This window comes from Meleagris gallopavo, chromosome 3 (assembly GCF_905368555.1).
Source record: "Meleagris gallopavo chromosome 3, MGAL_WU_HG_1.1, whole genome shotgun sequence".
In the NCBI taxonomy this organism is placed as follows: Eukaryota; Metazoa; Chordata; class Aves; order Galliformes; family Phasianidae; genus Meleagris; species Meleagris gallopavo.
In genome coordinates, this window is record NC_139406.1 from 26,251,419 (window position 1) to 26,266,542 (window position 15,124).

The 15,124-nt window shown below is 34.9% G+C and overlaps 1 protein-coding gene across 1 annotated transcript in view; it reads left to right on the plus strand.

Moving 5' to 3' along the window:
• Positions 1 to 15,124, plus strand: part of ABCA13 (ATP binding cassette subfamily A member 13) — a 196,859-nt gene that overhangs the window by 142,592 nt on the left and 39,143 nt on the right. The window contains exons 56-58 of the mRNA XM_085219910.1: positions 6,707 to 6,841; positions 8,536 to 8,639; positions 11,245 to 11,337. Coding sequence (XP_085076036.1) covers positions 6,707 to 6,841; positions 8,536 to 8,639; positions 11,245 to 11,337 — 332 coding nt within the window. The remainder of the gene's footprint in view (positions 1 to 6,706; positions 6,842 to 8,535; positions 8,640 to 11,244; positions 11,338 to 15,124) is intronic.

A 15,124-nucleotide genomic window follows, 5' to 3' on the forward strand; every position in this document is an offset into this window, starting at 1 on the left:
AACTTAGCTCAGGTGTCTGGGAAATCTTCCAGATTGCAACGAGCAAGAAGATACCACTAGATTTCTATGCTGTGTCTGCAGAGTCTCTCTCTGTAGATGCAAATAAACACTGCTGTGATTGCTGTCTCCTGCCTGTACTTGGCGAGGAGCCAGAGTAACCCAGCTTCCTGTACTTTCTCTGAAGATCATATGACATTTTTGCTCTCTGGAAAATATATTCATTACATTGCAAATGTAGACATATAATTGGTGTACCTATGAGTTTCCATTTTGTATTCAGATCCAGGTGTTCTCTGGCAATTAGTAAAAAGGTACTGCAATGGCTGCTCTGAAAACGGAATGGTAATTTCTGTACTGTTCCCCCTTCAAGTGGGTAGAAATCAATTCTGTGTTATTTAGAGATGAGTTACATTACTGTGGTGCACTGAGGAGAGATGACTGTTAATCTGCAGACTATTCTGAGCCTTAGATGGTCTAGGGGTAGCCTTTTGTACCTTAGTTTCACATCTGTGAGATAGAGACTGTTTTTCCTTTTAGCTGCCCTAGTTTTTGGTCTGTGTAAATGGGAGAGCAGACTTTCTTGCCATATGCTTGTGATTAAGGCATCAAAGGCCTCCCACAAATAACATTTAGCTACTCTGGTTTACCTTCAACAACTGAAGTGCAGATACCTCAGAGGAAAACAAATGTTTTTGTCAGCAGGTCCTTCCTGTGGTGTGGAGTTGCTGTGAAGTGTTGGAAGTGTTGAACAGCTGCTGCGCTTCAACCCAGAAATGAATGGTGCCTGGAGAAAAGTGTACATTTTAGTTGCCTGTTAAAAAAAAAAAAAAAAAAAAAAAAAAAAGCTTGAAAGTGCTTTGGAATAGCAGCTGCATGAAAATGTAAGCCATTATTTTCACATTCCCTCCTGCCCATGATATTGTCTTCCCTGTCTGCTTCTTAGTTTTTCTGAGTGTTGGTGCTAGGGAGCACAAACACACACACAAATATTCTAGAGAGCATGTGGATTTGATTAGGATGTGGTAAACAACCTACATTTGGTTGTTGTTTTTTTTTTTTAATAATTTGACAAGCAGGCAGGTGAGCTACAGAATGACTTGCTTCTGAAGAAATCCACTGAAGCACTAACTTCAAGGTTCAAATCCTTTGCTAGACAGATTTATCAGCAGCAGGAGTTAAGTGCCTGACATAAAGTTGAGTGCATTTAATGTTCCAAAACAATAATTAACTGAATGGGAAAGGAAGAGAAAAATGGGTCATTTACTTTCAATGTTAAGCTTCATGTCATGTGAAGTTTTGCTTTATTTCCCAAAACTGCTCTGAAAGTTGGTTGTTTATTTTTTTTCTTTTTCAAGGCTATAAAGTTTGGAATAGAGCATTTGAGGTCTTTAGACGTAATCTAGTGTAGCATAGTATTTTAATAATCATTTTTATTTCCTTGGTACATCAAGCTTCATATCTCAGTTTGTTGCAGAAGATAGCATAAAATTTGTTAAAAAATCATAAAATACTAATACAGCATTCCATAAGACCTATCATCTGTATGAAAACATTTGTGTTCCAAATCTCAAAATAGACTCCACAAGGCCTTCAGAGACAACATCTTGCTTTGCCATTCTGATTTCTCTTTAAGTTCTCTCTCCAGCAACATTTCTGTGCTGTCTCTGGACTCTCATTGACTTGCTTATGTACTGTATTCTATAGCTGCTGGAGAGAGGAACTTGTAAAAGCAATTACCTTTTGCATGCACAGAGCTTTCATTCTTGCTTTTTCTTTAGACCCCAAGCAGAGTTATACTGTGGAGTTTTATAATCTGAGATAAAGAACTTTTTCCTTTTGAATTCTGACCATTAACATGCATTTTCCTAAAAGAAGAAATCTAACAATTCTGAGTTTACTCTGTTTTATATGGATTTCATGGTTGATTGTTACGTAGGATGTTTAATCGATATGACAACCTGATAGAACAATTGTTTTTCAGTCGACTCTAGAATTTATTTCATGCTGATTATCATTTGTACTAGGTACAGTATGAATTTTTAGAGTTAGGTCAGGTTTGCTTTACACATTGTATTTATTTTTTCAGAAAATATGCAAAATTAATACTCTGTTCCTCATATCCTTTCAACTCAGGATAGATATGTTACATTTCCAGCCTCTCCAACTCTATATAGTTTTTCTGGAAAACGTATTAGCTGGTCACTCTCAGTACCTCTTATTGAGCATCAATGGTAACTTTGGAAGAATGGGAAAAAAAAAAAAAAAAGCATTATTGGTTATGTATCTGGCATCATTTACTTCTTTTCAGCAACAAAGGTCTGCCTCTTGGTTTTCTGGTGGATAAAGGGCACCATCTCTACTATAATCTTTACTCTTACAAAAGTTAATGTGTGCAAATATTAAAGTTACCTTGCCTTTTTTAGAATAAATGTAGACTTTAGGATATACACAAAGTATTCCATGATTTAGCTTAGATTTTGTTGATTCAAGGACTTTTTCCAATGTGTATTTTTATAACTTTTTCTTAAGATATTAGTTCTGGCTAGAAAAAGAATAATTTTAAGGAATGTTGGAAAATAGGGCTAATTGTTATTATTACTACCTCGATGAGGTGAAGGGAAAGAAAGGAATAGGTGAAAAACATATTTATGGTCTATGGTTCCTCATGGTCCAAAGGTAGTCATAAAGCATTTATTTGCATGTAACTGCATTTTTAATTTGACCTCAGTGTTACCAGCTTGCTAAATAAATTGATGTATCTCCTCACTCTTCACTGCAGAAAGTAATTGAAACCAAAAATAGAACATGATGATGAATATGACAAGGAGTGAGAGAAGGTGACTGTAGATATATCTCATATTAGAAACCATTAGAATTGTAAATGCATTGCATAATTGTGGGTATCCGAAGATTTGTCACATGTCCAATTCTGAATTTCATTTAAAATATCTTTAGAGGGATTTTCATTTTTACGTTATGGTATACTGTGTTGCAAACCACAAGACACTGCTGTCTACACAGATAAATGAAGTTATAACAGAGGTGTGCAGGCTCTTCCACAGTATATCTTATATATCTAATTTCATTCATATGATACCTTCATTCTTAGTTAGTTCATATTGATGAAGCCAAGGCTGTTACTACTGGAAAGTCTTATTGCATACTTTCAAGAAAAGAGAAAAAGTTTGGGATCATCTCTTGAAAGAAAAATGAACTCTATATTCACATATTTGCTGATATGTACTCTGCAATGCTGCTTTGAAATGTAAGAGCTGAGAAGGACTGCATGACTAGGAGACATTTTAGGTGCAGCTGAGAAGCCACTGTGAATAAGAAAGCTGAATAATTCTTCTTCTCATGTCACTGATGTGATCCAGCTCCAAATCTGTGTATTTTAGGTGTTTTGTGCAAAAAGATATGTATCTATATATCAAGTCAGATTGTGGTGCACACTGTAATGAACTACAATGAATTACTTATCTTGAAAGCTCTACGTATGCAAAGCAATAGCAAAATTCAGTACTATGAAATGATTGCCACTCCTCTGTTGTGCCTTTAGTCTTGCAAAATTTCCATAGCAGAGAATTTACCAGACTTTCTTTCCTTCTTAAAAAAAAAAGGACATGGCTAAGTCATGAGTATGAGCACACTGAATTCCTTAGTATATATAGTATATATAGTAGTTGGGAGAACTGAAGATATAAAATTACAATGCAAATCTTGAAAAGTTGGTGCTTTTTAATGTTTCTTCCTACAATGAACATTATATTTGTGCCTTCAGTAAAAATAAAAGTAACAAATAGGAGAGGTGGACTTTAAATTATTGCTACACCAGCTTGCTAAAAGCTTCTGATGCGTGATTCAGTCTTCTTGGAGGCTACCAGACTGCAATATGACTTAACTTTAATGTTTTCTGTTTTCTCTTCTCTCTGTGGCAGTATTGCTTGTCTTCCTAAATTCTTCCCTGTACATTGTTTCTTTTAGAGAATGGTGCTTAGCAATTTACAGCTGTAGTGATATATCAAAGCTGTCTTAGAAATAGTGGTCTGGTCAGAGCTAAATGTTTGTTTTTGCTATGTTGCATCTCCAATAGGTAACCCTCTTTTCCTTATTGTTTAGTTGTAGAATGTGATATATGTTCATTTTGGTGTAAATAAGAGATTACATGTTTTTTCACTTTCTGACATTACCTTAAAATTTAACGAGATTTTTTGTGCAATTCTCTGCATATTTTTGATGGATTTGTGGTAGGATAATTCTGTTGTCACTAACATGCACGCATGCATACACAGTGCTAGTAAAATGCATCGATGTGGATAAGCTGTCTTCCAAAGAAAACAAAACAGAACATTGAGCAATGTAACAATTAAAAAAAAAACAAAAAACAAATAAACCAAGCAAAAAAAAAAAAATAAAAAAAAAACATCCAGACTGCTCTTAGAATTAAGCTTAGGCTCTCAATCATTTCTAAAACCAAGGAATATTTGAGTTTACAGCATTCGCACTGGGATGCAGCAATAGTGTCTAAAGGAAAGAAAAAAAACCTGTGAATTACCTCTGAAATATCAGAAGATGTGAACTTTTCAGTATAAAATAGCCTTTGGATGATATAATGGTTGTTGATTAAGGTTTTTTGCTTAAACTTTCTTGACTTACTGTACTTAGAAAAATGGTTTTAAAATGTAGCTTCTGTCTGAGAACATGAACTGCTGTCAGATTATAATGCTGTTAGATTATAAAATAAGATACAGAGTTAACAAGCTACTTTGCAATACCAGTGCCAGGATCCACGCGAGAGTATGCCAGATTCTCACCACTGCAGCATCATTCCTGCCTACAAGAACTCCCTCTTGGAGATGTATGTCATTTTTTATGCATAATACTGAAAATCTTGCTTAAAAGGTCATGGATAGCTTGATTATTTTTTTTCCCCGAGAAATTTGCACAAAACCGTATTTATGATAGTTTATTTGGGATGGTAATGAATATTAATTCACAATATTGTTTACTGAAATATTTTTTTCTTTGAATTTTCTAAATTAACTCAATGCTGTCCATCTGATCTGCCTAATCTTTCAAATAATTGTTTTTTCTTTTGTTGAAGGTAGTATAGAGGGAGCTAAAAATAATGCACCATATTGCGGCAGATGCATGCATGGTGCTCTGTTGTTTCAAACTGACCACCAGAATGACTACTTGTTCTACAAGAATGCCCTAGTTCTGCTACATGCAGCATAAAGCAGACAGGTTGTTTTGGAAATTTAATTGCCCCTTGAAGTCAGAGCTGCCAAGCAGCATGGCAATAAACACATGCTGTTTTGGGGAGTGGTGAGTAGGAAAGTCAGTTCTGTGTCCCTGCCTTTGCATAGTCTAGCAGTTATAGCTGATATAAGTGGAGCAAGGCTCTTCCTACACCAGCGTTTGAGGGAGTCTTGTAGATTAGAACTGGCAAGTAAAGAAGAAAGGCTGTAGAGCATGAACATTGTCTCCAACTGTGTTCACGTGCATGCTCAGATTAGATCACAAATGGTTATTTAAGCAGTTAAAACCAAGGGCTAGGTCTAACTTAGAGCCTTCTGACACAGAAGACTATTTAATTCTAAATTAGCTTTTGTCTTTAAGAAACTCTGAGTCTTTGACCCAATATTTGCTTTTCTGCCATTTACATCTGTTTGTGGATGATGTAGAATTTTGTTTCCTAAATTTTCAGTCACAAAGATGTCTGGTCGAGTGAATACTGGAGAACTATGTGAAATGAAGAACAGTTAAGTTATTGAGCTATCAGAAGAAAATAAATGCTAAGGACTGTTTCAAGGAATGACGTAGTCTATGCAGGGAAATACTTATCCTTGTGGGAATGAGGAGAGACCCAGAACAGATTTTTGTGTGCCTCTAGGATTCAAAGTTAGTAATATTCAGCAAATAGGGAAAAATAGGGAAATAACTTCTACTTTTTTTTGTAATAAAAGTGAACTGGGTACTTATTCAATCTAAACATGCCACTGTCATCTGAAATCTGGGAAGAAAAACTTTCTCACTTGAATGTGGTGTTAGAAAGCGAGTGTTCCTTTATTCCTCACAAAATGTACTGAGTGACTGAATCAATCAATCAAGCACTCTCAAAGTTAATTTTCTACATTTAAACACTTAAGACATATGCAGTATATATGCAGTGCATTGGTATATTCATTCTTTTGACATATTCGTTCTTATCCAAGAACTCATTAATATATGCTAATGTCCCTCTGGGCATGCACAGTTGCATCTGTGGTGGATGTATGACCACCTGATCTCTCCACTTTTTTTCCTCCTTCAGCTTTATCACAGTGACTTTTGGCCGACCTTTAGCTGTTTTTCACCAGTTTGGAAATTGCCCATTGCTTGTTATGCCATGATGAGCAATTTTCTATCTTGGTGCACTATAACTCAAAACAATTTGTGTGCATCTCAAGAAAAAGTCCTTGCACCTGATGAATGCAAAAATAAAAGTATTCTACTGTGACTTCAGTGCTTCTGTGAAGCAGGATCATTGAGGGAAAAAAGGCTGTTCACATAACAGACAAAGCTAAACTGGAAAGTTTTAGAAATAGCACACACTGATTCCTTTTGGTCCTTAAACTAATATGTTGATACCTATTGCTAAGCCAACCTATATCACTAACTAATTTGGCTTGTCCTTGCTGACCTTCAAATTTCCAAATGACAGGTAGCAGAGGACCTTGTTAACCGGTTGCAACTCAATGCTCATGCTGACAAACTGGTGAGAACGTACAGTGCTGGCACAAAAAGAAAGCTCTCTGCTGCTCTGGCTCTAGTTGGTAAACCACAAATACTTCTACTGGTAAGTAAAGGCGATAATACTGTGGGTACTTTGGAAACATGATAAGTAGACTGACTGCACTGAATTTCTTTGTCTTACATGTTGCCCTCATAAAATTCAGGTCGTTTCCTGGTCATTCATAGAGAATAATGACACACAGATGTACAACTGTTCTGTTTTCTTTGCTGTATGAATGTTAGTTTTGTTTGCCTGTATTCATAGATCATGAACTGAAATTGTTTTTCAATTTTTCCTTCTTTTTCTTGTTTTGGGGGTAGTGGCATAGTCAGGGGAAAGGGACACTAAACAAGCACAAATGCAATTGTAGCATCCAATGACCCAAAAGGATATGTAATTTATTTTAAGATTTGTTTGTAAAGAAGAGAATATGTTAATGATTTATGTATTCTCTACTTTTTATACAACATGAGAAAAGTATATATGAACAATTATACTGGCTTCCTCAAGAAGGAAAATTCTGTTTTTAATTCATTATTTAATGCTGATGTAATTAGTTACTTATCTATATTTTTTAGATAATTCATATTTGTTACTGCATATCATGCTTCATAGATCTGGCCAGTTTTAATATCTTTATTGGATTCACTAATCAAAGTAATACTCCTGAATGATATTAAATTGAATTATGTTTTGTCTTGGTGCCTGCATCCTACCATTTATTTAGGTCTGAAACTGGCCTTTTCAGTCTAAGCAATGCTGTTTGTATTGAAGATCAGGGAATTAAAAAGCTATGGGAATTGCATCATTATTTCTCTATATTCTTTTTCTCATTATTACTTTATATACTGGAGCTGGTCCAGAGGAGGCCACAGAGATGATTAGAGGGCTGTAACACCTCTCCTTCGAAGACAGACTGAGAAAGCTGGGCTTGTTCGTCCTGGAGAAGAGAAGGCTCTTGGGGAACCTAGTTGTGGCCTTCTAGTACTTAAAGGGGGCTTATAAACAAGAGGGAGAGTGACTTTTTACATGGTATGATAGTGATAGGACAGGGGGAAATGGCTTTAAATTAAAAGAAGGGAAGTTTAGATTAGATGTTAGGAGGAAATTCCTTTCTCAGAGGGTAGTGAGGCACTGGCTCAGGCTGCCCAGAGAGACTGTGGATGCCCCATCAATGGAGGTGTCCAAGGCAATAGTATTGTTTTTTACTTCCTTTACCTTTGCTTTGTTACTTCTCAATAGATAAAAGAAAACTGAATTTCTTTTCACCTTTGTCATTATTAGCTAAACACCAAAATCAGCATCAGATGGGATGATTTAGCTTTGGTTCTTGACAACTTTGTTTCAGGTTTCAGCAAGGGGTCCATGATGCAAATACATTAGCTAAGATCATACCATCCAAATAGGTGCTGACACCCGTTATGAAAATATATAATATTAAATGCAGCTTGGAATTTTTTCTTCTCCCTAGTTTTGTAGTGAAAGATAATGACTTTTGAAAATAAGGTGTCATTCTTTCTTCTGCAAGCCTCTCCTGTAAATATATGTATACCTAGAACTTCATAAAGAAGTAAATGAATGTAAGAGTGCTTGAGCAAAAAACTAATCAGGGTGTCTTTTAGTGATTTCCTGAAAATGCAGGACTTTTCTAGAGAGACAACTATGTTCTTTCATTGTAAATTCTGTTCATTATTCGTGCTGAGCTGGAGTTGTGTTTTTCCCATATTGCTGTATCATTACTTTCACTTTTCCTGTAGGATGAGCCAAGTTCTGGGATGGATCCTTGCTCTAAACGCTACCTGTGGAAAACCATCTTGAAAGAAGTTCAGGATGGCTGTGCAGCTGTGCTGACATCCCATAGGTGAGATCCTTATTTCAGCTGCCATTATATTGCCTTTTTCTTTCCTCACTCGTTATCATCTTCGCGAAAAATAGAATATTCTGAAGGCGTGCTCACACTTGTTTGAAACTCAGAGCATTTTTTGGCATTTTATGGCAATACCTTCCTGCTCGTGAAAGTTGAACTTTAACTGTGGCTCAAGGAGGCTACAGGCAGAAGAATGATGCATCAAATGCTCCCTTTTCTATGCTCTTTCCTTTCAGTGTTGCAGTGTCACTTTTTGCTTGGAACACAAGAGTTATCCTTTTGCACTTGCCGACTTCTCAAAGCCTTAGAAACACAGATGGGAATGTAAAGCCTCCTTCTGATCTTATTGATGATTTTATTTTGTGTGATTGTATAGAATAAGTATGTCATGACACAACAAACACAGATACATCAGCTCTTCAATGTATGCATTTGATGGAAATGGAAGGATTGACCCTATCTTCTCGGAAGAGTGTATCTATATTCTATAGCTTGTCAAATCTTTGAAATGGGTATTGGTGCATCAGTTTTGTAACATCTACAACAGAATGGAATATTCTGTGTCCCCTTAAGGAATATAGTACAGTAGGTGTAATTACATATTAAATGTCTTTGACTGAGGGAAGAAGTCTTGAAAAAGTGCCCAGAAAGGACAGAACTAATTAATCTAAACAGCAATGCAATAATTTGGCCAAATTAAATTTGAAGAGTAGATGAATTGGTAACAGTATGCAGCAAAACTTACTTCAACATTTTCTAGATGTTAAATTTTTCAGATGTTCTCAAAATTTATATTTATTGTCCCTGTATACGAGTGGTACATTATTCCTAGGAGGAAAAAAAAAAAAAAAAAAAAGTTTTCAGAAGTTTTGTGAATTCAGTTTGTGGAAAATGAATCTCCAAAATCATGCAGTTGAATATGTGTTTAGCAAGTGTTTAGCAGCTCACTCATTTAGGGAACAGAAGTCATGCAATGTGAATTAAGATGAGTCCTTTTCAGGAAACTGTGCTTTGACTTTTCAGTCCAGGTTAAGAACCCCTTATTGTCAAAAGCTGGCTAAATAAAAGAGCTCTGTGGTCTCATTACTAACATGCTGTGAGCAGGAAAAATAAATAAATAAATCCATCAAATAAATTGTTACTAATTGCTCATTTAGCTCCACAAATGAATGACTTCTGGCTGAAGCACTTATAAGTAAAGTAATAATGTACACATCTCATTTCTAATTAATAAGACATTGTTGTATCAAGTTGCAGAAATTATCATATAATATTTGCTGAAGGCCATTGGAGATTTATTTGAGATTTTCTCAAAGGCTACTTGCATAAGTAAAATATTTTTTTTCCTATTAAATGAATTAATCTTTGTGCATACCAGCAAATAAATGCATTGAGGAATAGAAATGGTTTCCTGGGTAAAGATTAATTTTTGAGGTCTATTTACTTGTTAATTTTTTTTAATTTGATTTTTTTTTGAGGCAGGAGAGTAATGAGTTTGTATTAATCTTCTATACTGGCCTAATTTTGTGCTATTTTGCCACAAGTGGGAAATATTATGCTGAGGGAATCATTAGGAGGCACCGCATTCTAAACTGACTCAGCTGTCTTCCTGTTTCATGGGAAGATGTGTTAGCCATCTCACGTCTCTGAAATGCAACAGCTTGCTCTTTGTCAGTTCTCACTCTACTCCTATCCCATTTTAAGAAATTATTCTAAGAAGGATACTTAATCTCCATGCTTTTCCAGAAAAATCACTATAATTTGGACTGCACATACAAGACTCTTGTTTAGTTTTCTCAGGGGTGATGGAGCAGAGTGAACTGCACTAACATCAAACAACTTCAACTTCTCTTTGAGAAGACAGTTCTTTGATGAATACGTACGGACTGATGTCCTGTCTAAATCAATGCTTTGGAAGAAACGCTCACATAATTATGTGTAATATGTAGAAGAGTAACCCATGGTAACCCATCTGCCCTAAGCTTTACAAGTCAAAGTTATTCTTTGTCAGCTGAAGCAGTCACATCTAAGAGAATCTGGCTTTTATTATTCAGCTGTGTTTCCATGTCCTAAATTCTATTTTGGATTGTAGTGTATTGCAATTTCTTCTTTCCTGCAATCAGGCTAAGGGTAACTTTTCTTTTTGAGGATATGGGTTATGCAAGAAGCAAGCTGAGCAAGTTTACTTTGTTCACCTTCCTCTCCCCATTAGTGCAGAATGATCATAAACATGTATTACAGGGAACAATAGAGTTCATGGTCCCACATCAGTGACATATTTGAGGCTGCCTACCTGGTATTTATTTGCCGGTAGTAATAAAACCTTTGTATTGCAGCCAGAGTTGTTGAATTAAATCTGTACTAAAAATATAAATTTGGTTTTGAGGTTTTCTTCTGACTGTAATGTGGTTATACCTTTTGTTATGTACTGATGAGGGCTACAATTTGAACTGTTCCCTTTAAAGCTGAAGGTTTTGTGTACCTGTTTTTGTAGCTGCCCATATTGCTTCCATTTTAACTTAAGTTAGATATATACGGTGTTCTCTGTTTTCACTTGTCTTGTTTTAATCCTTTTTTCTTTTTCCACTGTACTCTGTAGTATGGAAGAATGTGAAGCCCTCTGCACGCGACTTGCTATTATGGTGAATGGAAGCTTCAAGTGTCTTGGTTCTCCCCAGCACATTAAAAACAGGTATTATATTTCACCACTGAATTTTCTGTAGCTATGTTCAATCTAAGAGCTGGCTAGATATTTTAATAGTGCCAAGGCATGAACACTTATGACTGTTGAGCACATCTTTCTTTTCCTGTCATCAGTGAAGTTAAAAAAGAGCCAATTAGGATATCTTAGCTAGCTAAATTGACAGATGGCATTTCTACAGTGCTTTGTAATCTGCACTGATAATTGAAGAAGACAGATCTGTATCTAAAAGAAGCTCTTCCGCACTCAACCTGAGAAATGCATTATGAGATTTCAACATTCTGTGATGTTATTGGGTATCCTTTGAAATTATCTCCACCTTCCTGGTGGTAATTTCTTGTAAGAGGAAAAAGTACCTGGCAGGTCAGCAGCCAGTAAGATAATGCATTTTGAACCACTGTTGTCTCCTAATGAATTCACTGGTAATTTTAGGTATTTACTCTATGCTTCCTTTTCATGGTGTAGATAAGCCTCTCTTCTGCTTCAGCTCTTCTCATAAGTTAATTTAACATCTGTTAATGAAGTTGTTTATTTAGAGGTGGGGCTCAATTCACCATAAAAAAAACAAAACCAGAAGCTGAGGAGAGAACTGCTGCAATTTACAGATAGAACATTCACATTTAGTAATAAGCAGAACTTTTATGGCACCCAGACAGCCAGCTGTGTAAAATGACATCACTTGTTTACAGGCAGCAAAGACTCTGGTTTGTACCAGTTCAGCATTTAGCATTTTTAAGTGCAAATAAGCAATCTCTACAGAAATTACATTCTGCTGTGAATATAAGGCATCCTGTATCTTAGACAACTTTTTGTACCTTCAGAAGGACACTTCTGGCTTTTGGTCCGTTGCTTTGTACAGAATTTTAGGATTTTATTTTGATAGAAATATAGGCACTTGCTTTCTAGCTGCACTGGCATAACAGATATGAAATACGTACACTAATAAGCTGTTTTCTTGCTAGGTTTTTTGTTTTTTTTTGTTTGATTGATTGATTTTTATTTATTTTTTTTTATTTTATTTTTTTAACAGCAACATAGACTTTCAGATTTGTGAACTGGTTGGTGAAAAAGGTTGGGGTCTGCTTGACCTTGAAGAGGTCCATTCCACAAGTGCTAGGTTCACCTTTATCTTCTCAGATAAAGGTAATCTTAGAGGTCTTTTCTAACCTTAATGATTCTATGATTCTAAATATACTCAAAACATCTGGGTTCATAGAACAGTTGTTTCTCAATTTGCTACACTCTTTGTAGACGTACATTTTTCAGATCACGGTAAGAAAATAAATACTATATGACATGCAGAAGGTATCTTCAAGTTTATTCTGAGAGCACCCAGACATTCACAGATCAACTATGCAGAAACCAAAGTTGTGTCTGCTCCTCTTTTAAACTCAACAAACCCAAATCAAGATCAGTATGTTTGTTAGTTATTATAATTTTATAACAATATATAATAAAATTATACATAATAATTATTCAGAATATTTTTGAAATTATTACATATACAATTATTTTATATCTGTAAAATATGTATGTATGTATATTTCATTATATTTCATTCTGCCATCAGCTTTGTGTTCCTTGTATCGCCCTGACAGTTATTTCATGCAAGTCAGTGGCATTCTTGTGAGTTAACATCTGGACATTCTATAGAAACTGAAACCTTCTATAGAAACTGCGTAGCTGAAGCTGCAGTAAGACTTTTGTTTAAGACAGATTTAAAATCCCTTTATCTCCTAGCTCACTGATAGTTTTAGTCTCCTAAGTTTCCATATGTATTCAGAAATTCATTTAATTTTTCTATGACTTTATAACCTTTATTATGTAAAAATACTCACCAGCAGTACCAAAGAATTTAATTAAAATCAACCAGTTATCTGAATTCTCTCCTCATCATTAATTTTCTTGGCTTCTGGGAGGAAATCAACAGTAGAGGGCAAAGTCTTAAAAGCTCATATACAAGCAGATGTTTAAAGATTTCTTTCTTTCCTTTCCCTTTTGCCTTTTCCCTTTTCCCTTTTGCCTTTTCCCTTTTCCCTTTTTTTTCCCCCCTTTCCCCTTCTTTTCCCTTTTTCCCCCTTTCCCCTTTTTTTTCCCTTTTCCCTTTTTTTCCCTTTTCCCTTTCCTTTTCTTTTCTTTTTGTTAATTAAACATACAATAAAGAGAGATTTCAATTTTTTTTTTTTAATAACTTTTAATAATTTCTGGGAGAAACCACAGAGTATCCCTATTCTATTATTTTGCTGCTTTAGGTTCCAAACTTCCCTCCAGATTGAGCTCTTTACTGTGGTTTTCTTTACCTGGCTGTTCAGTTCTCCAACATAGATACCAGGTTATCAGACATCTAATTAATAAGATCATCTTTAAAAAAAAACAATACTTCTGTGTAATTCACATTCCAAACTTATGTTAAGACAATTTTCAGATACGCTATCATGTACTTTGAAGAGTTATGTGGGCTTATACATCTGCGTAAGATAAGGAAGGAAAGCAGGATTATTCACTTACTGCTCTAAACCATTTGAATAATTAAGCTTTAATTGTAGTAATCTTATCATTTTCTCACTTTCCACTTCATCTGTGAACATCTTGAAAAACCTCCAGTTCTGAATTCTGAAAGAATTTCTTCTACCTTTCAATTTTCTGTCACTTTCTGTAAAGTAACAGCCCTGTGATATACTTTTATGTAGAGCAAAACTTCATTCCTTCTTAAGTTATAGGTCATGATTTCTAAATCTTTTCTTTGGAAAACACCTACCAGCCAAGGAATGCATTCTTTAACAGGCACCTCCACAAGTCATTGCTGATTAATTTCATTTTTCAGTGTATTTCTGCATTACATTTGCTGCCTTTTCACATTGTTTTACATTTTGTTTAGCAAAACAATTCTGTAAAGCAGTGTATGTGATCAAATGACAAAAATCATAAGGAAGCCTAATTTTCCAGCATCTGATTTAATCTAAATTACTCATACCTTAAAAATTGTTACTTGATGGTGCTTTTGTGTGCCATGTGTGTGGATTAATTACACTGTCAATATACTTATATTACACTTATGTATATTATAATATGTATATGTGTAATGTACATATTATATACTTATATACAGACTGGAATTATACCAAAATAAATTAATGGTGGCTATGGTTTTAGATTACTATGTGTTGTTTTTGTGTATGTTAGATTTTAAAACTCATTATTTATTTCATTCTTAAAAATAAACAGATCTTGACATCTTTGGTCTATTCTCAATTTGTTTCTATAAATTAAATTATACAAATATTTTAAAAATAAATTAAAAGTGTCCTCATTTAGCCTTTATTGAATGAAATAAATGTAAATATTGTCTGAAAATTTAAACCAACAAAAATTTCATATATATTTTATTTATCATAGAAGTGTCCCTCATTGTAAGAAATTACAGTAGAAGCACATTTTGATATTTTATATGATAATATAAACAATTCTTAGGATTTCTTTTCCTCTTTTAAATCTAGCTATATTCCCTAAAATTACATTTTTCTTCTTTTGGACATTCTGACTGTCCTGATGGAAACTCTCAAAATTGTTTTGTTTGGTTTTCCTTTAGTACCATTCTAGCCCATTATGATCTACTTTCTGATGGATGTTTGATGAAGACTTAATGGGCCTTCCTTGGGGCCCTGTTAAATTTCTTTCTTTGCTGTGGTGGGAAGTTTCAAGGATTCAGCTTTCTCTCTCAGCACACTTTCAGCCTTTGGCAGATTGCAAAAGACTGTCTTGGACTGAATACAGGTTT